At 40.7% G+C, this 27158-nt stretch overlaps 1 protein-coding gene across 1 annotated transcript; it reads left to right on the top strand.

Moving 5' to 3' along the window:
• Nucleotides 1-20337: 20337 nt before the first annotated feature.
• LOC111227971 (homeobox protein Hox-B1a-like) lies at nucleotides 20338-22965 on the top strand. The gene is made up of 2 exons (XM_022753730.1): nucleotides 20338-21190; nucleotides 22616-22965. Exons 1-2 carry the CDS (start codon nucleotides 20338-20340, stop codon nucleotides 22963-22965), a joined length of 1203 nt encoding a protein of 400 aa, XP_022609451.1.
• Nucleotides 22966-27158: the final 4193 nt, after the last annotated feature.

Genomic DNA, 27158 nt, shown 5'->3' with positions numbered 1-27158 from the left:
TGTGTGTGTGTGTGTGTGTGTGTGTGTGTGTGTGTGTGTGTGTGTATGAGGGAGGGCGAGAGAGCAAGTCAAAAAATTACTTGTTTTTTCACTGCAAATTCAAGACAGTGTTATGGCTGATTGCTTTACTTCTAGCACATAATAATAATAATAATAATAACAATAACAAAACAATAGCCTTTTTATAATAATAATAACAATAATTATTATTATAATTATTAGTAATAATAATAATACTAATAATTTAATAAAAAACTTGCTCTCTGCAACCCGAAGATTTAGAGAAAAAGAAACACCCAGTTAGCTGATATTATTAACACTGTGAGCTCTACAAGATCTATGAATAAAACAATGTTTGGTCTTGAAACATAGTTTCATATGTTGAATGTTAAATGAAATCTACAGAAAGCTACACTGCCCAGAAGCTGCTCCATCAGTTATTGTTGGGTAAACCTGAGGATAATTCAAAAATGAATACAACACTGTGTTTAGTGAAGAGGCGGCAAGTGGATTTTATAAGTTGAAATCAACACAACTTTAATAGGCTGAACCCTCATTGGTGTACTCTGATTTTCTTTTTTAAACAGAGGAGATTTTGCTCTTCTTCAGCTCCGCTGCATTTAAACATTGCACAGCTCAGCAAATCACATGGGATCCTGGAACTGGGAGGCCTATTCACTGTATCTTATGATGGTTGCATATTAATGTTGCAAAGTGTGATTAAGTCAACATACTAGGTAACTGTCAGCAAAAGTAATTTCACTCCTATGAGTAGAGAGAGAGATAAACCCTTGCATATGAGCCCTCTGATGAGTCACATCTCACTGACTGACATGTGTGATTTCTGTTTTCTTGTGTCTATAATTTGGTATCCCAAAACAGAATATATTGCATGTTGAAATAATTCTGTATATATCAACAATATGCAACCGATAAGTACATATGTACAAGACAGCTTTATATGGCCATAAAAGTATACAAATACTTATACTGCTTCTAGTACTACAACTACTACTAAATCAGAAGTATATTTAGGGCCCAATCCCAGCAGTGCTTTAAAATGTGCTAATATAATTTTGTAACTACAACATGTGGTTTTATATGAACTGAAGTGTGTGGACAATTTGGGTTGGTTCAGCTGTACAGCGAGAGAACATATGACAATTGCGTGTGTAACAGTTTGTAGTTTCCTGAAATTTTTTTTAATCTTTGACAATTCACTTGAAAATGACAGATCTATAAAACCACAGTAATATGCTCTGTCATATTTAATTTGTCATGTATGGGCTCAAATGTCTGGATACTAAAATGTGTTTCAGCTGCATAAAAGTTAAAACCAGTATTGTGTCTGAATATAATGGGAACTGGTGGCATTCATGGAAAACAGTAGTGGCCCCAGTAGTGAACCATGGAGAACTCCACTCTTTGATGAACTTGAATAAGGACAAAAAAGTGTTATTTTAAACATATGAATTTAATATTGACACTTGGATTCCAATTTACTTCTCAAGATATTCAGTTCAATTGAAATGACCAACACTGCTGAACACAGAGCTGTGACTAGTATCATGTGGTCACATAAAAGAAGATCTATACTGTGGCTCTTGATACTTGTGGGTCCAAAAGTCGTTGAGACTGAATGATTTTAGCATGAAGACAGTGTGTGGTCTTTATGCTAAGCTAGGTTAACCAGCTCCTGATTCCACAGACATGAGAGTGGCATTGATCCTCCCATCTAACTCTCATAAGAAGAATGTCAAACTATTCTTAAACTTAAAAGTTCTTAAGAGTCACACATGATCCATTGTGGACAGAAATGCAGTATTATATATGCATATAAATTGTATATGTCTATTTTTGTATGCAGGTCTCTCTTGAAAAGGAGATCCCAATCTCAATGAGACGACCTGTTTAAATAAAGGATTTATTATTAATAATAATATGAATATAATAATAACAGTAATAATTAAATATGTATCTTACATAGATTAAGTAAAACACATATCAAGTTGTGATGTAAATGTACAACACATTCTCAGCCACTGTGCTATTGGACTGCATGGCCAGAGGACATCTGTGGTTGGGCTGGCTTGTACTGTAAATGGCTCTCAGGCAGGTGTTAATACAATCTGCTCTATTTGGCTACATTCAAGAAAAACTACTGACCAACAAATTTAAAGTCTTCTCCATCAGTTGATGCTATGAGGTTTCCAAAGTTACAGACTTTTCATTCCAAAGTCTTAGCACAGATTTGTGTTTTCCCAGTTTTTTTTTTTTTGTTGTTGTTGCTGATACATGGTGAAGCAGCAATAAACCACTGGACAGCCGCTGTGAAAAAGATACCTACTCAAGCTTGATTTGACGAATTGAGACTGAAAGTGTTAAAGTGTTACATTAACTTTGGCTGAAGTTTAAAACTCTTTTTTTGCATAAACAAAGATATTAATAGTGTAATATCACAAGGAAGGAATAAATTCATCCCAGTAAGGAGAGGAGAGATGATTACAAAATGTGTCATACAGTAAGGCATATCCTTTAAGATCTGGCAAATATAGAACTAAACAGACACATTAACAGTATATTAAGCCCATATAAAAAGCCTATTAAAGGGCTACATTTACCAGAATGAAGACTGGGACGTACGCCATACACTATAACACACATTCCCTCTCTCCTGTAACCATTCATCGAAGAGTATCTTGTATACAAAGAGATTACAGCAGAGTACATCTCTATGCTGGGAGACATATCTAACCTTCTGAGTGCCTGTATGTGTGTGTGTGTGTGTGTGTGTGTGTGTGTGTGTGTGTGTGTGTGTGTGTGTTCTCCAATAATCTCTCTCTTCTGGCTGTCACCGCCTGTCAGCCGAGCTGCCACGCTGTGATACACGAACTCCTCCTTTATCTCTTGCATCAGCATCACCATCACTGTTATGATTTCTGTTGGTGTGTTTGTGTGTGTGTGTGTGTATGTGTGTGTGTGTGTGTGTGTGTGTGTGTGTGTGTGCGTGTGTGTGCGTGTGTGTGGTATTGCATAACTCAGACGTGATAGATCACCCACTTAGCAGCAGTAGTGAAATATATGAATGGTAGATTTTTATCGTCTTGTGCATCGAAAAGGAAACTTTACCCTCACACACACAGACAGACAGTCAGTCCTGCTGCACTGCTGCACACAGACACATGTTGTAACCTGCAAGTCAAAGTGATGGGACTAAAGAACACCAACATGGTAGATCTTGCACTGCATGGGTCAACCTGATAAGTTTAAAATGGTTTCAGAAAGATAACAAAATGTGAAATTTAACATCAGGATCTTCATCAAAAGAAATTGATGAATGATTGTTTTATTGACTCATTAGCTTATATAACTCAAGACTTCATGGCTTATTAGAATGTAAGAAACTCATTTCTCTTTATCAATGAAGTTCCAACATTAATAATTACACTATTAGATAATAAAACAACCATCATAAAGAGTTTTCACAATCTTTGTCATCTTCATTTTTAATGGTTATAACGAGCTTTAAAACTCAATATTTTCTTCTTCTCTGTGTTTTATTTGAAGTGGTGATCATAAGAAGATATATTTGTGGTTTTAAGAACCAAAAACCATCTCAGTGTAGTTTTACATCTCCTCTCTCAGGCTTCTCTCTGGAGCTCTAGTAACAACAGGTCAGTGAACCAATCAGAAGAGAGGAGACTCTGAGCCTCTCTTCTGATTGGCTCTGTTTTCTGAGTGATCAAATAAAGATATAGCAGGTTTCAGGTAAACACTCAGAGAAACCAAATCCTGCAAGGTTGAATGGTGGGTCCAGGTGGGCGGGGCTTGGGGCGTGGCTGAGAGTGGTTACTGCTTTGTTGTGACATCACAAAGTTCTAGAATTCCTGACAGCTTGTTTTAAGGCTCAGTTTCTGAATACAGGCTGTGTGCATTTCTCTGTGGACTGAGGCTTTGATACTTTCACAGTATTAATATAGAACCTAGACCTGCTTTATAATCAAACTACACATGGACAGAGACCTTTAGACTATATGGACCTTTAAAGAAATCTTAAAGTCCCCCTCCACTCAAAAATGTGACATCACAACTCCGTAGGAAGGCAATAACAGTCAAGTAACTTACACAGGTGTGATGTTGAAACTTGAAACTTTCAGGCCAAAAACATTGAGAACAGACTTTACAGTGAAGTAAGAGACACCTCGTGTCCAGTGGTTAAACTTTTACAATCAGTAACATTTGCATATTGATTGATAGCTTCTAGATTTTTCAATGATGAAAAGACAGAAGAGGTATTCATAAAATTCTTTTAACTTTTTGTGGAAAGCCATGTGAGGCACAAATTATTGTTCCAAGCAGACTAATTTTATTAAACCATGTCTGGAGGCAACCCTGTCATTACGTATATGTACAACTAAACTGCAACTGCAAACAGGCTTGGTAGGAAACATAACTGGGGATTAGCTACATTTTCTAACTAAGGAATAAGGATACATATTTGGTAAGTCATAAATATATTGATACAACAGATTTGACAAAATATTTGATCTTGTGGTTGGCTTCAAAATCCACTTGTAGTGACAACAGCATTATTAAACATGTTTATGGTTAAGTTTAGGTGCTCATTGAACTGGTTTGGTTAAGGTTAGGGAAGGATCTGGTTTAATTCAGAAAATGTTAACAGCTAAAATTGCGTTAGCGACAACATGTAAGCCTTTTATTAAGGACGCCTTTTAATCACATCATCTATGTATACATATTTGCATCTGGGACTAGTACAGCTCTGTCTGGTCATACCAAAACAATCTGGAAATTCAAAAGAAAATCATTGTCCCTTGTGAGTTGTCAGGGAGTCAGTTAGCCTCATGTTGACTGTAACATTAAGTTTTCACCTGATAGTCAAACCGCATTTGGAACCCCTATACGGACAACGCTCAATATTTTATTTTATACATGCAAACTTTTACTCGGTCAGGTACCCACGTGTACAATCTATCCATCCATCCATCCATCCATCCATCCATTTTCTGTTGTTTATCTGGAGTCGGGTCACAGTTGCAGTGGGTCAAGCAAAGGAGACCTTTGATGATGTTCAAGGTTGATGTTCCAGTTCCTCCTGGGGAACCCTCTGATGTTCTCTCAGCTCCTCACCCTGTCTCTAAGGCTAAGCACAGTCACCCTGTGGAGGAGTCATTTCAGCCCCTTGTATTCACGACCTCATTCTTTCAGTCAGTACCGAAGCTCATGAATATAGGTGAGGGTTGGAACGTAGATCGACTGGTAAACTGAAAGCTTTGGCTGTTAATCTGACGCTCCATTTGTGAACAAGACCCTGAGATATTTAAACTCCTTTGCTTCAGGCAGCAACTCAATCCCAACCCATAGGGAGCAATCCACCATTCTCCGGCAGAGAATCATGGCCTCAGACTTAGAGTTACTGACTCTCATCCCAGCTGCTCCACAGTCAGCTGCTAACCATCTGTAATGCTGTAGGTCACGGGTTGATGAAGCCAACAGAACCACATCATCTGCAAAAAGCAGCAAGGTAATCCTGAGGTCCCCAACCTGGACACACTCCCCTCATCGTTGAAAGCTCATGTCCTGTGCATGCATTTCCAATATAAACTCAGTTTAACATCCTCCCAACATACCAAGCTTGTGTTCTTGTACTTTTCTTGGTGTAAAAATATCTTATTTTTCCATCAGTGTTCTCTCTGGTCTGGAGAGTTAGTTGAGGACCAGTGAAAATTCCTCCAAACAGAACATACTCCAGCTGCTTTCTTCCTTCCAGCTCACAGTTTTTGTTACGTACAAGACCTCCTCTCTTCTGATTGGCTCACCGAGCTGTTGTTACTAGAGCTCCAGAGAGAAGCCTGAGAGAGGAGATGTAAAACTACATCGAGATGGTTTTTGGTTCTTAAAAGCACAAATATATCTTGTTATGGATCAACACTTCTTACACACTTGCGTGGAAGTGTGTTAGCGTGTCCCACTGAGTACAACATCAACAATGCCTTTAGAGGAGAGACATGTTGAGTCTACAGATTCATTGGGGAAACACTGGGACGCTGTTATGGCAGATCTTTAAATGATGAGTGTGGGCATTCAGAATAAACAGTGTGAAATTCAGTGACAGTCCAAACACTTTAACTTGTGGTTTTTGGTACATTTCAGTTGATAACATCTGCATGTGGGGTTACACTGCTGCTGCTCCACCTCCTTCAGCATGAGCATCTTATTCATCAAGGTTTGAATTCTCTGTGTAATTTTGATCTTTCATTTGATAATATAAAGTAGAAAAAATAAATAGAATAAAAAAATAAACATAACAAAACTACACATTTCAACTAGAATGTATCAGCTGTACCTACCATACTGAAGAGAAGATGATATTTAACGCTGGAAACTATATTATCTAATTTATAGCCAAATTATATTAGCCTAGTGAGGCTCTTTAAGTCTTTTTGTTGTTTCTTAGAATTAATCAGCACAAATAAGCACAAATAATATAAACAAATAATATACAATAATAAACAGGAGTTTCTGATACCTCATGTGATCTGTAGCCTGTTGCTGCCAGAGGAAATAAATTCATCAAACAGACAGTGGAACAAATCATATGTCAAGCAGCAAAGAATTATCACTGTGACCGAATGTCATGATGAAGTGAGACTGAAAAATGTTAACTGGCAGAGAAAATCCTTCTGGCCTCTTGATGCTGACAGTGGGGAGTCAGTCTGTGATTAAAAGACAAGCTACAAATGTGGGATTTACATTCTGCCTTGATCGAAGTGCCTCTGTTAGTATCATGGGGAAACTTTACCAACACCACTATAGAGGGGGGTTGTCTTGTTGTCAGAGTCGTCCTAAATGGTGATATTATGTCTTTGGATAAGCTGCAAGATAACTGACATCACATTATTTTACCAAGACCTTTGACCTCATGTGGTCTCTAACCGTAACTGTTGCCATTATATTTTTTTTTACATGGTTTATATGATTTGTTTACTTTTGTAAGACCAATTTCATAATTGGGAAATTTATTTGGGTTGCATTTGTTATTTGTACATTGTTTCATTTGAGCATTGGTACTATTATTTTGAAGGCTTGTTGGACTGCTCTGTGTGAGTAAGAGTCATTCACAACATCAGCAAGCAAGCGACAAACATGGACGTTGTTTTTGAGCCTGGGTTTATGCTGGTTACAAGGAGGACACAAAGACTTATCTCCTCTGTCGGTAACATGCAGCTAACAAGGTATTTATTTTGTTTGTCTTTAGTTTACTGAGGTAAAATGTCATCCTACATGCTGAGCATGCTAATGTTTATGCTAAGCTAACATGGTTATACCCAAGCGGCAACCTCTGAGGCCGGAAAATGAAGCCAACACTGCAGTAAAAAAACCTGCAGTTCCTCTAATGACCACTAGAGTCTGGCTCCAACAGTGAGTCAGTCCCCATAGACTCCCATGTTAAAATGTCCAACTTTACAGCAGAAGTAAACATGTTTACAGCCTGGAACAGGAAACAGTTTTGGTCTCTAGAACTAATTTCCTTATTCATGACACCTGTTTATATAACTCACCTGTTTACATTTTATCAAGTCGCCAAATATATCAATAGCAAGAAAACCACTTGTGTCTGTCTGTGCTTCAAGGGAATAACACTAATGCTGAGGACTGAGAAACTGAAGCATGCTGTTATATTTACTGTGAGCAATTATTCTTGCGACTCTTCACAGCGTCAGGTAAAACACATTCAGACCATCCTTCATCTCCCTCTCTGTTTATTCAGTCATGAATGTTTACAGTGAGTTTATTAGCATCCAGTAAGCTATCATCTGTTCTGTGGGTGAGTCAAAGGCAGATGATCAATGTCTCAGCCTCTGAGGGCCCCATCAATACACAGCTCTGGTGAGGATGGGAGACAAGGCTGGATAGAGGTCTCTACCCACACACATACACACACACACACACACACACACACTATATATATTGACTTGTCAGGTGTGAGCCAAGGAGGATACACACCCAACACAAATCACTGTGTGGATGTTGATGCACACAAGTCCCCTCTGCAGTCTCTCAGGTCAATAAAGAGTCATTCCACAGGATTTACTGGTATTTACCAAGGGACCAGCACAGACAATTGTCAGTCAATCCAACTGTACCAATTAACAGCCAGTAAATAGACTGCCGGGTGGTGAGCTCAGGCCACTGATCAGCAGCCATGGAACTGTATGAGAAAATGAAATGATAAAGAAGCAACTAAACATTAATGAGATCAGAGAGCTCTGGTCCCTCAGCACAGGCTGGAACAGCCTCCAAAAAGGAGATAGTCTCAGTACCAGGCTCCTCACGAAGCCTGAATTTACAGCATTTTGTAATTTTAGAAATTGACTTTATTAGCACAATAAGCAAACTACTGTTGGCTGAATGAATACTTTGATAGGCAATGTCTTGTATCTATTGTTTCTGTGTTGCGGCAGGCTGAGCTAGCACTAGTCAGAAACAAATTCACCTTAAGTCATAATATGCAGAAAAAATCATATTGTGACTATTTTGACAGATATTGTGATATGAGTCACATTTAAATGGGAATGGTTATTTTTGAATTTCATTTTTACTGAAAGAATATAAGAATGATGATGATGTGATTTTTGCTGGTGTTTGAACTGGTTTGTGGCAGGGCATCTCTGTAGCACAACAATGCTTCATTTATAATCTACACATGATATCTTTTCCAAAAACTTGCAGTTCCTGCGATGGTGCAGGGCACTTGTTGTTCAATGCTTTGTGAGTTTTGAAGTTAAAAGCACTGAATAGTTTGCATGGATGTATTATAACACACGTGCCACAATACATCCATGCAAGTGCGTCCCAGCAGGGTTCATCACTGTGCTGTGACTATTTGCAGCTCATGTGTTGTTGTCAGACTGATGAAGATGTTTTGTGTGTATTTCGTGATTTGGTCTGTTGAGAAAAAAAGCCTGAACTATACTGAGATCCTACAGAGTTTAAAACTCTTTATTACTGATTACTATGATAACCACTACAAACATGTGGGCTTACACTTGTTCATTTAGTCATTTGTAGAGGTGTGTCAATTGATTTTTGAACAGGAAAGGGTTCATTGAGGCTGCATATATATGTAGCCCAGATTTTTTTGCTCCGCCCCTTTTCAATACAATTAAGTTTATTTTTACGTTGTCATGGCAAATTTGAAAATGATTCTTCCATTATGAATATTCTAAAATGGGATCTGTATAAAGATTTCCATAATGTTTTTCTTAAAATAAATGTATAATATAAAGATGGAAATCATTGCTCGCTATGAGATATTTTTGTCATTGTCAACAGATGCAAATATTTCCATGGGTACTGTAAAAAGGAAAATTGTAGTTTCAACTGTAGGATCACTGTAGTTTTTTAACAAACTTTACTCCAACGGGAATAAATAGAGCATTCACTGGGAAATTAATCCACATTTGGTTCCCTAGTGAGTATTTCTGGCAACACAGTGTGGATGGGAGCGGGTCAATAAACTACAGTGTGTCTGTTTATAGCGATGAAGGGACAGGTCACCCAGTGCAGCAGACTAGATTAGTGATATATCTGTATATAATAGTTTTGGACACAGTGGAACTCTGGCTCAGAAGAAGAAGACATACAGTATCAGGCTTTAGATACAGAGACAATGATAAACACAAACTGGATCCTCGACATTACAAAAATACGGAACATGAGCTCCAGTTCTCAGAATGTTTCTAACTTAACATTTCACATTTCAACACTAAAGTGATTTGATGTTTACCCAGAGGACCATGCACAAATATGAAGTGCTCTCTGTTGGCTGGAGGCAGTTGTTGTCCTTCGTGGCCCTTCTCCTCTGCCATAGCCTGGGTGTAAATGTGTTGTGTAGATAACAGCAGCAGAGCTGACAGCATCTTATCAGAGATAGCTGATAGTAGCGGGCCAGCTCCTCCAGCTCTGACTTCACTCCTCTGCTCTCTACTGCTCTCTCATTATCAGTCTGTGCTCACAGGAATATTACACAGCTGCTGTGACCTCGGACCTTCGACCTCTGTTTGAACATTTGAACTGATGTTTCAGAGCAGCTGCATGAGGATGCCAGTGCTGAAGCGTCTTCTGCTCCAGTTCTTCTGATGGCCACTAGATGCTGTCATCAAGAGATCCGTCACTGTATTGAAATGAATGAAAAAATGTCTCATGATCTACACTTGTGGTATTGGCGAGTGCAGACTTCCATGACTGACTTATTTCCAGTAGTGGCAAGATGTGGTTGGTTTTATTTATTTTCCACATAATAATCAAATAAGTATGACCAATCACACAACATTCCAGTTACAACCAGATGACAGTGTGATTAAAGAAACAAAATCAAGTTAACTAGAGGCATAAACAGTTGGTCTGCTGAGAACATCAACAACAGAAAAGAACCATATTTCTCAAAGTCAGTTATCTAGCTATAATCTCTGTCTCTCTGCATTAGGATTTTTTTGAAAACCACTCATTGGATCGACTTCAAACTTTGCAGGTTTGTTGCTAAGGACCTGAGGAGGTGTAGTGTTGACTGAGAGGTTTTTTTGGATGAGCGGTTCTTTAGAAAAAGCTCAAAACCTTGCTTTTATACATGTTAACAGGGGGGACTACTCTAAAGCCCCTTTCCCACTGGTCAAAAAACCCACTAAGACCCACTAACATCAGGCTTTTGTCTGCAGTGGAAAATGGAACAATCAGCATTCACACCTGGGTCAAATGACTCTGCAGCAGACGTAGGTATTTATCGGCTCTGGCTCCTATCGGCAGTGATGTAAACACAAGATGCTAATTTTCACCGCTTTTCCTGATGAGCATACAGACACTGTGAACGACACCTGTCACCTGTCCAGCATGATGCTATTAAAGCAGAAACACTGCAGCTACACTGCGCTCCAGGATGAAAGAGTGAGCTGCAGCCCTGAGATAAGTTGTGAAAACACAATCACAGACTGAAGCGTCTCACACAGAAGCTCTGACACTTTTACAGGAGTCGAGTATAGTTGTTTGGATGAGGCTGTTAACAAAGCTGCAAGCTGGATTAATACAGGCCAACCAACCCTCTACTGACAGACACATTATAAACATGCGCTCCACTAGTCTTTAAGTAATAAGTAATAATATTCCACTCAGTCTCATCAAGAATACATGTCTGATATCAAGTGATTTTCCTCTGTGAGGGTTTGGCCATGACTGTGTAGCATAGCATGTCAGAAAGTTCAACTTCTTCATGTCTGTTGATTATTGAGAGCTGTTAGGAACCTTACTGCCTCCAGCTGGTGTTGCTGAAAAGAAATACATTGTCTGTGAATGTTTTACTGATTTGTTCAGTATCAACATATTTGGGTCTTGTCAAATATGCAAATTAACAACATATCCTCAATGTGGTAATAGAAAACATAGCGATGATCACAAATATGTTTCCTTCCAAACATATTTGTTGCTGCAAATCAGGAAGAACTTCCTGTGCTTGTTTCATTTACGGATGCAGATTTTGAGGTGAAAACTTCCTGTAGCACATCATGAACTCAACTGTTGACAGAATGGCTAGTACTGTTTCATTTTATGTGTAGTGAGTAATAAATAGAAGTTTAGTTACTCTTCAAAAGAAAAGTATAATTTATTGCAATTTGGTTGCACGACTAGTCTGAAGGTTAGACAGGCTGTAATCAGGTTTATCAAAGCAGGTGAAACTAGTTATTGTGCTAGTTAATGTGGCTAGACTGTTAGCTTGTTTACGATCTGTCTGATTATCTGTCCACTTATGTTTGTTGTCCCATTGGACTTCTTTTTAGTTATGTCAGCACTTTTTGACATCACAGCTGTTACTTTAGTGAGTAACATTATCATTAGTAGTGTAATGATAACTTAATCATTATCATAGCCTATTTAGTATTATATTGGTCTTGATCAATTATTATCATAACTGATAAAACCAATGAAGAAACCTACCAAAATAAGGCTGTCCATAATGCAGTGTGGCTGTGGTTGTCACAGGGATTGTGGTTTTCACACAAAGACACGACACCGTGAAAAGATAATAAACCATGAAACTCCCAAAATGAAAAAAAACAAACATTTTGTCTTAACTGAATCTGCAGTGAAGCCCAACACAAAGAGGACTGACTGGAAGAACTACTTTGTCCACTTGCTATTACAGACTGAACCAGCTTGGGTAAGAGTTCACAGCTGACCACGCTAACTGGCTGCATGCAGTTTCATTTCATTATCACATTTATAAACTGAAATTTAAACACAACACGAAGGAAAAACTGAAAAATTGAGTCTCTGCTGCTACTCCTCAGCTGAGATGTGAGTGTGTGTGTGTGTGTGTGTGTGTGTGTGTGTGTGTGTGTGTGTGTGTGTGTGAATGTTATTAATAACACTTATTAAACGCTTTAATGTGTCTGCATCAGAGGGTCAGGTTTCAGAGCTCAAGCAACAATGTCAGCAGTCTGGACACACAACTGCTCTCTTTCAATATCTCTCTTTCACTCTCTCTCCTATATCGTCTTTCATGATTTTCAGAAAGCCCCTCATATCACACACACACACACACACACACACACACACCACACTTTTCCAGGAATACTGGGGCGTAGGTTCCTGGTTCTGGAGTCATTTGACCTGTCTGGACTGTTATAGGAGACAGACAGAGAGAGCAGAAGGCAGGGAAACATGTTGTCCATTCAGATCGGTGCATTTCTATGATGCAATGTGTAACCTGGTGCACACAAGTTTAAATAGTTCTTCTACTAAAACGAACCCTAATCCAGGACTGTGATATGTCCTGGATGGACATGACAAGCAGTCAGAAACAGCAACAGACAGTCTGGAGTGGTGAGGGTCTTAGCTGATCCTCAGATTCCTCTCCTGACCTCAGACAAGACAGATGACTCCTCAGGAGGTTCAGAGGTCAGTGTGTGAAGAAGCAGAGTCTCTGGAAAGTTTAACACATGTAAAATGTAATATTCTCAGGACATTTTGTTTCAATGGTTGTCGGGATTATCAGGCGCTAAGAATTTAGTGTACACTGTGGCTGTTGAACACCACACAAAATGTAATGCTGTTAGATTAGATATGCTCACTAATACACTCATAGAAAAAAACTGCCTCCCTCCTAAAAGAGGCGTGGAACCAGTTGAGGTCCATTAACGTATAATGCATCTTTGCATTGACCAAATTAAAGAGTGCATGTGCCAAAATTTCCTCCAACGACAAAACTGCAATAACTGTGTTTGGTGCTAATGAAGAAAGGCTGACAGTCTCTGCACAGCTCGATTCCCTTTCTTTGAAACCTAAAAACCAAGTCAGAAATCTTTGTGTTATTATTGACTCTGATTCAAATTGTAACTCCTACATAATATCTATTACAAAACTGGCCTATTATCATCTATATCATCATATAGCAGGAATCAGAGCATACATGTCTAAAGAAGATCAGTGTCTCAAAAAAAATGACTTCAAAATATTGTTCCTTGTCCACAAATCACTTAACAGTTTAGAGTCTAAGTACATCTCTGACTTGCTTTCACACGAACCCTGTAGACCTCTTCGGTCATCAGGGACCGGTCTGCTTAGTGTTCCTAGCTTCAAAACAAAACAGGGTGTGGCTGCATTCACTTGCTATGCGAAACACAGTTGAAATAAACTGCTGGAAGAGTTTAAAAACAGGCTAAAGACTTATGTTATGCTGCTAATAATTGCTCTCAGACTCTTAAACGCACTGTGACTTCTTCCTCTTCTTCTTATGCATTTATACTTCCTGAACCTTTTGTATTTATTTATCTTTCTTCTTTTTATCTACTTTTATATAAAGCACTTTGAATTCCCTCTGTGTATGAAATGTGCTATATAAATAAACCTGCCTTGCCTTTCAGCCACGGCAGGCTCACAAAAGCTTTCACTTGATAGTCATCTTATTTAAACTTTCTGTCTATGACAGAATCAAAGACTTGAATCACTGACAGTGAGTGAGTGAATGGGGTGTGTTCAAGTCTGAGTAGTTGCTTACAAGTAGCATAGAACAAGTAGCAACAGAAAAAAATAAGAGAGGAAAAACAAGAACATTTGTGGCAGAACTAAATATATATGAATGTCAACAAAATGATAAATAGCATTAGAAGATGTGAACTACAGTCCTAGATATGAATGACAACCAAATAGAAGCCTACTAGTCAGCAGCTGAAATTGACAGAATCAGGTCAAATAAGTTCGAGAGAAGTGTCGAACTGTAGGTCATTTAAAAAGACTAAAACGTGATTCAAAACCTGTGTTCATGTCCGGTATTCAGTGAGGAAACTTTTCATATCAAGACTTATGAATGGAGTTTGGCATGTTTCGAAGCAGCTGTACTACCTCTGGCTGTGGAAGCTGGGCATCAGGGATAAAAAACATCGTTCGGCCCTGTTTCAGTTCACTGAGTGGGACTATGCCATCAGAGCTCCAGTCAGGCACTGAATGATGAGGTCAGTGACACTTGTGAATAAATCTTTAACTGCTGCCTCTGCTGCTTACTCCCAGCTCCTATATTATCTTTCAAGAGTTTCAGAAACTCCCTCACAATACATACTGTACACGCACAAGTGATGAATCACTGGACTCAGTTCATTAAAAACACACGTATGATGATAAGATGACATAGATAAACACTTTACATAAGATACAGACTGTAGTTATACAACATTAAAAAGTTCATTGAAAGCTATTTAAGGCAATGTTTCATGTGTTGCAGTTGCAGTTGTGTGTTCATGATGCATGCTACAATATACTGAAGGATGTGTATGTAACCTTGAATGAACTCAGTGAAGTCTTTATCATGACGAGAGGCTTGCTCGAGATCACCTGGGCATGCTGGTTAGAGCTCCTTGATCTCACAGAGTCCTCCAACTTAAATGACCATTCCAGACTTATATCGTCATGGTAATAATATGACTCATACGTGCGTACTAGTGGCAAATGAACTGGACATTCATTATCGATTGTCGATGCGCTGCATCGCCCCAATGTTCCCTTTATAATTACACCACTGCTGGCGGCAACAATGAAACAGAGGTATGGGTGATAATAAGCTGCTTGCACTGATGATTTGCATCATCGTCTTGATCCCAACTTAACGTCATGCAAACATAGGCAACAATAACCTCAGGAGATCAAGGTGTTTGTGGCTGGGTGCTGCAGTTGCTCAGAGCATTATGGGAAATGCCATGGTTCACATCTGATCTAAGAGCTGATTGGTTTGGAAACTGCCGTTTTTATTTTTTGTTTAATTGGAGAGATTTTGATATTATTTAGACTTAATTGCATTATGAACATTTTTTTCTGTTAACAGACTAAATGGTGTGTGGTTGGCTTTAATCAGGCTCAGCTTATATTACAGAGGACTCACATACACTGCACATATTCTATATATGTCACAAAAACTATGGTTTAGTTAGATTTTGAAGATTCTTGTCCTAATAAACTACCCGACAGAAATAATGAAAACTGTTGTCTTGTATTGGCCCAAGTGTTTTGACTATTGATTGGTGTTTTGAATTCATTTTTGTAGTTTTTGAGAGGGACAGCAATGAAGTCTGCTCAGCTGATTTAACTGATATGAATGTCACTTTACATAAGAATTCATGTAATATAGAGGTGAAGCCATAAACAGAGAGCACATGTTGCCTATATAACATTTGAATAGTCTTCCCTGTCATACAGAAGAACATTATTAAAACAACTGGAGGCTGAGCGGCAGGCTGAATAGATTGGATTAAATGGGGATCGGCTCTGACAGTGTGTGTTCCGGTGATTGCTGTACAGACCATGAAGACTGTTACAAACTGACAGTGTTCGACTGCAGCTTTTTGTCACTGCCCCCTGCTGCCACTGCATGCTCACATCTGCTGGCCTGAGGTTGGAGCTGATGTGATGCAGCTCCACTTCTGGAGGCCTGCTATTGGCTGATTCAGGGCTTGAGTTAGGGCATTGTAGTCTGGATTATTGTAGTCCTTAATTTACAACACTAAGGGGTCACTGCAGTTGGAAGCCCAATCGAAGGAAAGTATTCTGATTCATGAGTCAAGCAAAAATAACTTCCCCTAGTTCCAGCCTCACATTTCTTCTTTTATTTGACAGAAAAATAACTATTTTTATTCAAATTGGGCAAAACTCTCTGATGACATCACCAGAAAGCTTGATATTTTACTTCTATATCTTACTATTTTCTGATGACTGAAGGATTCATCAAGAAGAATAATTTAATCAATCAGATTAATCGGAAATGAAAACAATCGTTAGCTGCAGCTACAGTAAAGCAGAGCCCATACTGCAGATTTGCTTTTATTTGACCTGGAAAGAACCGTGTTAACTGACAAGGCCTGCGTCTGCCTAATTTGCATATTCGGATGTGATCACAAGGAAAATAGCAGGAAGCAGATAGATAATAAGATGAAATCTACATGCATTTGTCTAAACTCATTCATGCTATTTTTCATGTGAAAACCATTTGCATCCGTGTTCATGTCTCCAGGTGATTTTCCTACAGACTGCTGTCTGCGGTGAAGCAGCTGAACAACATGGCTAAAACTCTTCATCCTCAGATTCCTCTCAGCTGTCAAACCAACAAGAGCAATGCAGTCAGACGTCAGGTAAGCACGTAAGAAGACATGCTGGTTAACCAAATCTCATCATGGACACAAGGGCGGCTGTGGCTCAGGAGGTAGAGCGGGTCGTCCACTAGGTTGGTGGTTCGATCCCTGACTCCTCCCGTCCACATACTGAACTGACGGCTGGTTTTAAGGCTCAGTTTCTGAATACAGGCTGTGTGCATTTCTCTGTGGACTGAGGCTTTGATGCTTTCACAGTATTAATATAGAACCTAGACCTGATCTATAATCAAACATGGACATCAACCTTTAGACTATATGAGACTTTCACTAATGAGATATAAAACTTAATAAATACACACAAACTATTCTGAACCAAGGTAAAACTGTATAACTACATGAATTTACCAAATGTAAACACATCTGACCATTTGACCTCTCTCTCTGTCTCTCTCCTGTCGTATCTCCACCACCCAGACAGCCGTGTGGGTGTCATTTAATCTTCTTCTTGTCCCAGTCTGTTTCTGCAGACTTCCTGCCCACTCGCTCTCCCTCTTCTCCCTTTCAGCCCCTCACTGATCATTAACCTCGGTCCTTGTTGCACGCCCACGCCGCTTGTCCTGATAGCGTCCTGGCGGGGGGGGACGACGGTGCGTCTACTGCCAGGCCCTTTACACGGGATCTTGAGGGGAGAGAAATGGATGACGGGTTCATTGGGGGTCATTATAATGGGTGGGTAGGGGGGCTGACAGTAATGACAAGGACTCCAAACTGTGAAACACACACACTTCATGAGCAACATTTGATGTAGACTTGAAGAGATTTTGTTTTTTTACTCTTCTTTGCCCTAAAAAGGGAAAAGAGTATGACAAGGAAGGAAGAAAGAAAGAAAGAAAAGAATCTCACAAACACAAAAACTCTCCTCTATGTAAAAGTTCAGTCATGAGTGCAGTTGCAGGCCATTGTCTTACACACACAAACTCACAGAAAGTACATTGTGTTGTTGTCATGGCGTTCGCCGCTTCCTGTCCTGCTGGACCGGCAGGGTTTGGTCGACCAGAAGGCCTCCTGTCTGCCTTAACCTCATTTCTATAACAGATCAGCTCATTCATTCAATTAGCAAACACACACACACACACACACACACACACACACGCTCTCACTCATGCACTCACACATGCACATTAAGTCATCTGAAATCTATGGCCTCCCAATCCAATTGTTGAAAAGTATAGTGAATCCCGGCGGTCCCGCTGATCGCGCTCTCAGAGATGCTCTGCTCGGTCAATAGAAACCTTTTCATCTATAAAATGATTTCCTGCCCTCTGTGAGGAGAACGTGCAAAGAAGAGATAAAGTCAAATCAATCATTTTTTTTAAAATGGCGATCAGTGTTAGTGAAGTTGGGAAAAGTTGAGAGCTGATGGGAAAATTGTTGCAGAGCACAGGGGAAAGGCATCTTTACAGAGGGACAGAAGACTCACAGTGTGTTCGGTTCAGTCAGTCCATCAGCCACACACTGACACATCTGACGGTCAGAGCGGAACAGCTGGCACTCAGCTCAGTCTCTGACTCGGTGTGGCAACAAGATGTTCACAGCAGATTTACAGTGGAAGTTAAACTGTTTCTCTCTGAACACTGTGAAGCTGGTTCTTTTTTTTGTTCTTTCTGTTTTTTTTGTTCTTTGCTCTTTCTGTTCTTTTTCTTTCAACCTTGGTTCTTTTCACATTAGTCATCTTAGATTTCAGTTTATTACAACTTGACTCTTACTTTTGTAGGTTTGGCCGTGAGTCCTGTTGGTAACAATAATGTTGGACTCAGTGAGTAAACTACAACACGGTCACAAAGATGTTCAATGGAACAAAACACAAAGTCAAACAGGTTGTAGACCACTCAAACTCATGTATTTGGAACAGAAAATTACGGCAAACAGTAGAATTACTGCCAAAAGATCAAGCCCCAATTCCCTCAGATATTTTATACTTGCCATGGTTGTGCATATAACATACAGTTTTCAACATGTCTGCTGTGGGACTAACTTTCAGTATAGTAGTTGAATAATTTGGCTCAACTTTTGCTCGTTTCCCTTTTTTTTCATCAATACTTTTATTGTTATCCACACACTGAATGACAGTCATGGTATAGCAAAGTTATATCAGAATACAGAAACAGTTTGTAGGTACTGCAGTTTTGCTGATAAACTACACCAGATAAAAGTGTTTCTACTGTTCAGAGTCTGAAATCTACTGGAAATCAGCCTCAGTGCTGGAGCCGTCCCAGTTCCACTTCCCAGATTTGATGCATTTAGAAAGATGTCTCCTTCAGAGGCCCAGTACATTTTTTTGATGAAATGCAAGAGACCATGCAGCAATTGTGTGTCTCAAAAATTTTTGTATTAAATTGTCAATACCAGGCGTTACATCTCTTATGGCGCTTGTGTTTCCTGTAGTGAGATCTCAGAAATGACTGTGGTGCGAACAGTGTCATTGTATTGAAAATAAACGATGATCAGGATTTTGGTGAATGAGTCAGACTTGATCTGTACAACTTGTTGTAGTAAGTTATTGCAGTAACAGGACCAGGAGAACTCGGCCCACAGTACCAGTGTACAGTACTCCGGTTTATAATGTCCCTGTGTTATTTGTGGGAGCGTTTTGCAGGGGGGAGGTCTGGAAGCAGCAGGCCGGCTCACAGCTCCTCTTTTATTCTCTGCCTCTCTCTTTGCTCTGACAGATCCGTGCTGATATCAGATTGATGGGCCGATTTGATTGAAGTCTCTTTGTCGTGCTAATGTCACGGCAAGTGATGGATGAGGCGCGTGCGCACATACAAACGCGCGCGCGCGCGCAAACTCCACTCCTGAATCGAAAGGTTCCCCCTCCTCCTCACCTCCACACACATACACACACACACACACACACACACATACACAAACACACACACACACACACACACACACACACACACACACACACACACAGTACGCACCCCTCACCGGCTGACAAACTTTTGGACCCTGGTCACCACAGGCGACGCACGATGAGCCACGTGACCTGTGGCAGAGGTAAGAAAAGAAGAAACGGAAAAGAGAGAAAGAGAGAGAGAGAGAGAGAGAGAGAGAGAGAGAGAGAGAGGAGAGAGAGAGAGAGTCACAGAAAAGAGAGGGAGATAGAAGACAGAATGGAGGAATACAGTGTGTAACCTGTGTGGAGGTGAAGAGGTGACCTGACTCTTCTGTGTTCTCGCGGTATTTTCCACTGTCACCGATGAGCCATTAGAGACGCAGTGTGAGTTGAGCTAATGACAGGCCTTCACTCACGGCCGCAGAGCAGCTCGGGTTCGGGGCCGTGCAGCCTCCACTTTCTTTTCCTCCACACTGGAAGTTTCTGCTCGTTTCTATTTCTACTTTTTGAAAATTCTCCTTAAAAATTTACGGATTTTTCCTTTTTCCCAAAAATAATTTACTGCATTTTATTTTCGAGTTTGATTTTTATTTTTCCAGAATTAATTTTCGTTCTGATTTCACATCATTCTATTTGCTCTAATTTACACGTTTGACTCAATTTACACTTTTTATGGATTTTTTCGATTTTTGATGTTTTTCCAGCTGATTTCTACTGACGTCATCTCTCTGTGCCTGCTTCCTGCGGGTCATTGTAATCTTGATTCAGTCCCACCGGGCCTCAGTCTGCATGGACAACATGAACTCCTTTGTGGAATACTCCATTTGTAACAGACCGGGCACCGGCGCCTACTCTGCGCCCAAATCTTCACACCACCACCACCATCATCTTCCTCACCATCACCTTCCTCTGGACCAGCATCAGAGCTTTCCTGTGACCTCTGCCAGCTTCCACACGGGACCCGCTTGCTCCTCATCTCCCGTTAATGGGACGAGAAGTGACAGCACGATGTACACCGGGGATGGTCGGCTGTACGGGGGCACCGGAGCGGGAACCGGCGGTGGAGGAGTGGATGGGGCCTCTGGGTCGACCCAGCATCATCAGCAACGTCCACATCATCATCATCATCATCATGAACAACAACAGCATCAGCAGACGCACAACGGCTACCATCATCATCCTCATCTTCACCAAACCCAAAGCTTACAGAGCGGAATATTACAGCCCTATAGTACCGGGAATAACGGGAACTCTGGGGCCTACGCGGGTCAGGCATGCGCCACAAACTCGGAGTATGTTCCCGCGACGGGCCCCACCAACACCGTTCACCCTCAGTACTTCATGGATGAGTCTGTGGCCTCCTCTTACTATCATCAATCAACCTTCCCCAGCTCGGCGCCCAGCTACGGGGCCCTGGCCGGAGCCTACTGCGGGCCTCAGGGCGCTCTGGCTGGGTCACAGTACCCGCAGCAGCTCGGCGGGGGTCTGGATGCAGCGGGCTACCTGGGGCTTCCACACGGGGGAGGTTACGGGGAACTGCCCGTGTCTCAGGACCGAGAGAGGGGCGATGAGGAGAGCCAGCAGGCCGGGCAGGGGCAGACCTTCGACTGGATGAAGGTGAAGAGGAACCCGCCCAAGACAGGTAGGAGCGGGCCGGTGGTTATGTCATAATAAAGCTTTATTACGGAGTTGCGCCTACAGTTAAAAACCATCAGACCAAACGTTTAGCAGCTCAGAGATTTGTGAGGTTTCCGGCAGAGGCCTGGAGATGCAGAGCTGCGGCCTCTTTTCCATTTATCATAGTGGTTGTCAATGTTCACCCAGAGGTGGCTTGCTCTAAGAACAGTACACTGTTTATGATCAGCTGAGACGGAAAAAAAAATCCCAGTCCAGAACAGATTGTAAAATAATTTTTATAGAAATGTTTTTAAAAGCGAGGAGAGGACAAGAGGTTCACTCTGATAAATCAGGACATCCATTTAGTCTTTAATAGGCTCATTCAGATTTTTTTCCCTGCAGGCCTCAGTTCAGATGTTGTGTTTGTATTAAACCTTTATAATGTGAATTTTAGTTTCCTTCTGTTCTTTTCTTCTCTTTTCACCTGTCTCAATCATTTCATTGTAAACAAAGGGAGGATTAAAAGCGAATGTATTTTCAACGTGGTGTATAGGCCCATATAAAATAATTACATTGAAAATATGTGATCGAATTAAATTAAAAACATAGGCTATGATGGACAACTAAAATTGTGATAATAAATAGGCCTATACGGTTTTAAATTGGACGCTCAACGTCCATCAAGTAAAAGTGTTTCATTTCCATTTTGACAGTGTAAAACAAATGGACGGAGACAATCTAAAATGAATAACTACAGCCTCCTGCATTGCTGGTATAATAATTAACCTATAGGAGCGTCACATAATTACGACGTAAACTTTTCTCACGTTTTGTGTTTTTAAAGTGAGATAACATAAGTCGTGTATGTGTTTTCAGGGCTTCGTCAGTGTGTCGTCATATCTTCGGACACATAGCAGGTCTACCTGAGTCCACTGTGCTCCCGGACGTCTGTTTTTCTCTCTCTCTCTTCTCCGTCTCCTTGTGTACAGCTCTCGCTCTTTTTTGTAATGGATATACAAAACCGTGTTATTTTTCCGCCCCTGGGAAGTCTGGTTTGTCTGTTATCTTTACCCCCCCCCCCCCCCCGTTTTTTTTTCCTCGTCTCATTTTGTTGTTCCAGCTTCAGTTTAAATATCCTGAGCAGCACTCTGAGTGTCAACCTGCTCAAATAAAAAAATAATATAGGCCTACTAACAGGCCTTTATTAATATATAGGCCTAATATTAATGTAGGCGCGAACAGCAAATCACACAACAAACATAAAGAAGAGAAAGGGACTTTTACTCAACAGGAACAGTGTCAAAACGAGGACACTTAGTTTTCTTCTTGCAGCCCAGTAGCATATGACCAAATGTTTATCCACCTGTTTATTTAAATGGGTGGAATAGAAGAAGTTGTTAAAACACATGTGTAACAGTCTCCCTCCTCCCTCCTCCCTCCTCCCTCACAGTCAAAGTGTCAGACTTCGGCCTCGCCGGCGCGCACAACAACGCCATGCGCACCAACTTCAGCACGCGGCAGCTGACGGAGCTGGAGAAGGAGTTCCACTTCAGCAAGTACCTGACGCGGGCGCGGCGCGTGGAGATCGCCGCCACGCTGGAGCTGAACGAGACGCAGGTGAAGATCTGGTTCCAGAACAGGCGCATGAAGCAGAAGAAGCGCGAGCGGGAGGGCGCGTCCGCGTGCACGGCTCGCTCCTCCTCCTCCGGTACCGGCAGCGGCTGCAACAAGGACCTGGAGGACACCGACCACTCCTCCGCGTCCACGTCCCCAGGCGCGTCCCCGAGCTCAGAGACATAATAGGAGCCAGTGAAGTGACTGGTGACCTACAGTCTAGTGCTTAGTGATCCGTTATTTGATACATTCCTCCTGATGTAGCCCGCTACATAAAAACTAGAGACCATCATGCAAAGGAATCACACCTACCCGTGAGCCCTCAGTAATCATGAGTCAGACCACACCCATCTTCAAACTCAGCCTTCATTGTGATCTCAGCACTCACCTGTAAAGCTGTGAAGTGACGACCACGTGCACTAACAGGGTGACAAAGGTGGAAACAATACCAGCCACACTTTCATGGCTGGTAATCACTCCTCTAATAATCAGCCCGTCTCCTCTAGCCTTTACTTGAGCTTTAGTTACTGATCTCCTGCATGTCCCACAACTTCACCTGGACTTTTTTATATCCTTAGTTTTACATGTAGGTAGAGAGAAGACTTTTAGATCCAGAAAAACACATCATCTTTTCTTCATCAACCTCGCTGCCTCTGTGGGCGTCAAAACGATTAATCAGGTGTTTTTTTTAAGGAGAGTAAAATGGGTTTGTCCCCATATATATTTGAATTAAAGTGACCTATGAAAACAAAACTATGTTATATGGTTGTTGATGCAGAATACACTAATAAATCAAATACGCTCAGGTCATAACCTTTACTGTCAGGTGTCACAAGCCATAATGGTTGGTAACCGCTGCCTTAATGGACCTGAGAGGCTGGTCGTAGTTGATGAATTATTCCTGAACAAAAACCTTAGTTTTGTTTGGGACGGACACACTCTTTATTTTCCAGATTTTTGCCGGGAGCTGTTTTTAACAGTAAAATGATTTACACAGTATCTGCTGTACAGGGTGTTAATGGATCCTTCCACTGTGATGATGATAAGATGCACTACGGCGTCTGTAAATGATGTCTGAATTAAGGGGGGTACCTAGTGGTGGCTTTTCACCTGCTTGATATTTTGTTGTTGTTTTTTTTTTAATTCTGCCATTTATTGAAATGTGTAACAACCTGTGACATGGACGTCAGAGCATCACGGGACGCTGAAACTCTCCTCGAAAGCCCTCATGACTGAAGTGAACACGGACAAAACTATTGAATATATAAAGAGACAAGCTGTGGTAGATCCTACACTTATGAGCCTTATGATCAGGAATACAGGGAAAAATATACTTTTATCTAATGTGGTTGTACTGTAGCTGTTTATTTTCCACTTTATTATTGTTGAATATTGGAATGCTTCTATGTGTATGTTTCATCCCACACAGCTCTGGCTTTTGCACTATGTGACTACAGGGAAACGTTCAGACAGAGCTGATGGTCAGGGTCTCCAATCGTCCAGGTTTCATGGTTTCACATAACTGGGACAAAGAAGCTCAGAAACGCTACATGATACATGGCACAAGGCTGTGATGCCTTTACAGACACTGGTTGATTTTGGATGTGTGTGTATGTGTGTGTGTGTTGGTGTGTGTGTGTGTGTGTGTGCAGGGGGTCATGATTAAAGAAAACTACTGAAGAAATGCTGAGGCCTGCGAAACACACGTCTCCTTCCTGAGGAGGAAAAGTGGGCGATTTATATTTTACTGCCTGTCCCTTTCCCCGTGAGAATAAATTATTGGATCCATTTTATGTTATTGATTGTAGATTATGGGAAACAGTGTGTGTATGAATGGGGTGTTTCCCCCTCGGGTAAAGTTTTGTTGCTACTGCTGAAGGTCACAATACTTTAAACCTGACAAAATTACAATATGGAAGTGATTTTACCCCTAAATATGACAAAATGTGACGTCTGCAAATTCAACAAATGGTTAAAAATATTCTAAGGACGTGTCAGAACATTTCTTCAGTCTGTACTTCACATATATACAGTGGCAAACTACATGTTTCCTTCCTCAAAAACAGACTGTCATCATTTAGGAGTGAATCTCCTCAGGTGTAATATTGTCAGCTGAAATGTTTGGCCTGGACTGTCAACTGTTGTGACTGGTATTTTTTTTTTAACAATGTCTGCTGTTTTTAAATGAGGACAGACTGACTGAGTTTTATTAGTTCTGCTGCCTTAACACTCCAATCATGTTCCTGTCTGTCTTTTTCTACTTCAGCCTACCTCAAGTAAAGATGATTCTGTTCATCCATCCCACTGATGTTTGTTTTTTTACTCTTCAAATTGTCTATGAGCGGTTTAGTATAAGATTTACTTATATATGATTCACTGATTCATGAGTTACACACATTTACTGAAACATCTAACACCCTGCCTCAAGGACACATTCATTTTGATGACCTAGAGAAAGTAAGAAAGTGTTTGGAAAAAACAATAGATACTTGAAGCTAAACAGGTGATTGTTGCAGTGAGGGAAGAATTACCACAGTGCAAAGTGTGAAATGGATCCCAGAACTTTAGAGGCCCCAAAGGCTTCAGGTTGACTGTGTGTCAAAGAGTATGTGGTTATTTCATTAACTGAAAACTCTGGATATGCATCACTAAAGCACAAAATCAACATGATGCTTTACACTGTGAAGAGAGGATGGGTCCTAGTTTAAGATTCGTAATTTCAGAATTGTGTTTAGATGTGCCAAAATGAGCTAGTGTGTAATTTACCATAGGAGGTGAAAATAAATAAATAAAATAGATATAATAACACGTTTTGTTACAATTCCTATTGTGAGCATATAATATAAATGAATAAATGACCAAATTCAAAAATTGAATTATATGTACAAAAAAGACAGTTTTCCTGCCAAAATACATGTGGATTGAAAAAAAATAGACCATTTCCTCCTGTTTGAGTAGCATTTGCTAAAAATTGCAGTGGCCAGCTCTTTGTGGAAATTACTGAGCCTTTTTATTTTTTAAATCTAACTAGATATTTGAGAGTTGTTTTTAGAGATTTACGTCGTCAGTAGGAACCATTGGCTTGGGGCTGAGTGCAACGTATTCTTATGAAACAGTTTCGTATGACATCCTACAAAAAAGTTATACAATAATAATCCTACAAATGTCCAGAAATATAAAATCTGACAGCCTCAAGCAAACTGGCACATCTCTTTATTCTCAGTGGAAAAATAAATATTTTAAGACAGTTACACCGTTAAAATGTGTTTTGATAAAAAATTGTAGCCAGAAATGTGCATTTTATTTTCTAAATCTTCGTTCAGTTAATGTATACGATCTTTAGTTTGTTAGTTGTTACGAAGATTTTTTTTGGTTTATATATAGATTATGGCGGTTGCTATTGGTGCTGCTATTGTTTCACATGCGGAACAACAACATGAAAGTGTCTTTGAAAAAAAAGAAATAGAATAAAATGAAAAAATAAAATCAACAATACGGTGGGTTAATGTTAAGTGCCTGAGTGTCACATACAAGCAAGTAATTCAATATACAACTGAATCTGCACGTTCTTTGCTCCAGAAACGTGTCACATGTTCCAACAATGATGAAGAAGCTTAAAAGGTGGAGCAGCACATACACAGGCTGAGAGGAGGAGTGATACGTATCGAGCCAATAAAATGTTTGACCACTAGAAATAATGTGCGCTACCCTCCCTCAGGAGGTTGAAGCAGGAGGAGAATGTAAAGCAGGGACAGAGGAAATGATGAAGAAGGAAAAGGAGCCGGTCATCTTCCTCCTCTGGATTACAGAAACACAACGTCTGACAGAAAGCAAGGCACAGAGAGCGTCACACAGTTCAGCATTTCCACAGCAGACCCTCACATTCACAGAGATGCATGGCCTCTAGATGACCCCCCCCCCCCTGCACACACACTCACTCACACACACACTCACACACACACACACACACAGGGGTACAGTGAGGAATGTAGCGGGGCTTTCCGGGTGGCTCGCTGAACTGTTGACCTTTGGAGAGCCTCTGGGATATCTAAACATGTAAACACACTCCTCCTCCTTCTCCTCTTCCTCGTCATCCGCTGCTCCTTTCTGCTGGGCTGAAGGTGTCTTTTCCTGGAGCCTGGGTGGTAAGCTCAGTCATCACCTCATCACACAACTATAACCTGAACCCTAGAACCAGGTCTCAACCCTGGAACAGACCTTTGAAGCTGTGAAGACCAGAGATGTCCTCATGTACAGTCTGTAACTGACACTGGTCCTCACAGAGATATAGTCACACACTGGACACAAACCTCCCTCACATCATCTTCCATGGTCACAGTTTTAAAGACATGAGCATTTATTAGTCGAGGAGGGTCTGC

The sequence above is a fragment of the Seriola dumerili genome, unplaced genomic scaffold (assembly GCF_002260705.1).
Source record: "Seriola dumerili isolate Sdu_G_001 unplaced genomic scaffold, Sdu_1.0 BDQW01000192.1, whole genome shotgun sequence".
Taxonomy (NCBI): domain Eukaryota; kingdom Metazoa; phylum Chordata; class Actinopteri; order Carangiformes; family Carangidae; genus Seriola; species Seriola dumerili.
Note: the sequence above shows the minus strand (reverse complement) of the source record. Positions and strands in the feature narration are given on the sequence as shown.

Bases quoted from the DNA above. Each gene is read 5' to 3' on its own strand.
- LOC111227971 (XM_022753730.1), top strand. From the start codon at position 20,338: ATGGACAACATGAACTCCTTTGTGGAATACTCCATTTGTAACAGACCG. The intron at 21,191-22,615 runs GTAGGAGCGGGC...CCTCCCTCACAG, and splicing joins GAGGAACCCGCCCAAGACAG to TCAAAGTGTCAGACTTCGGC.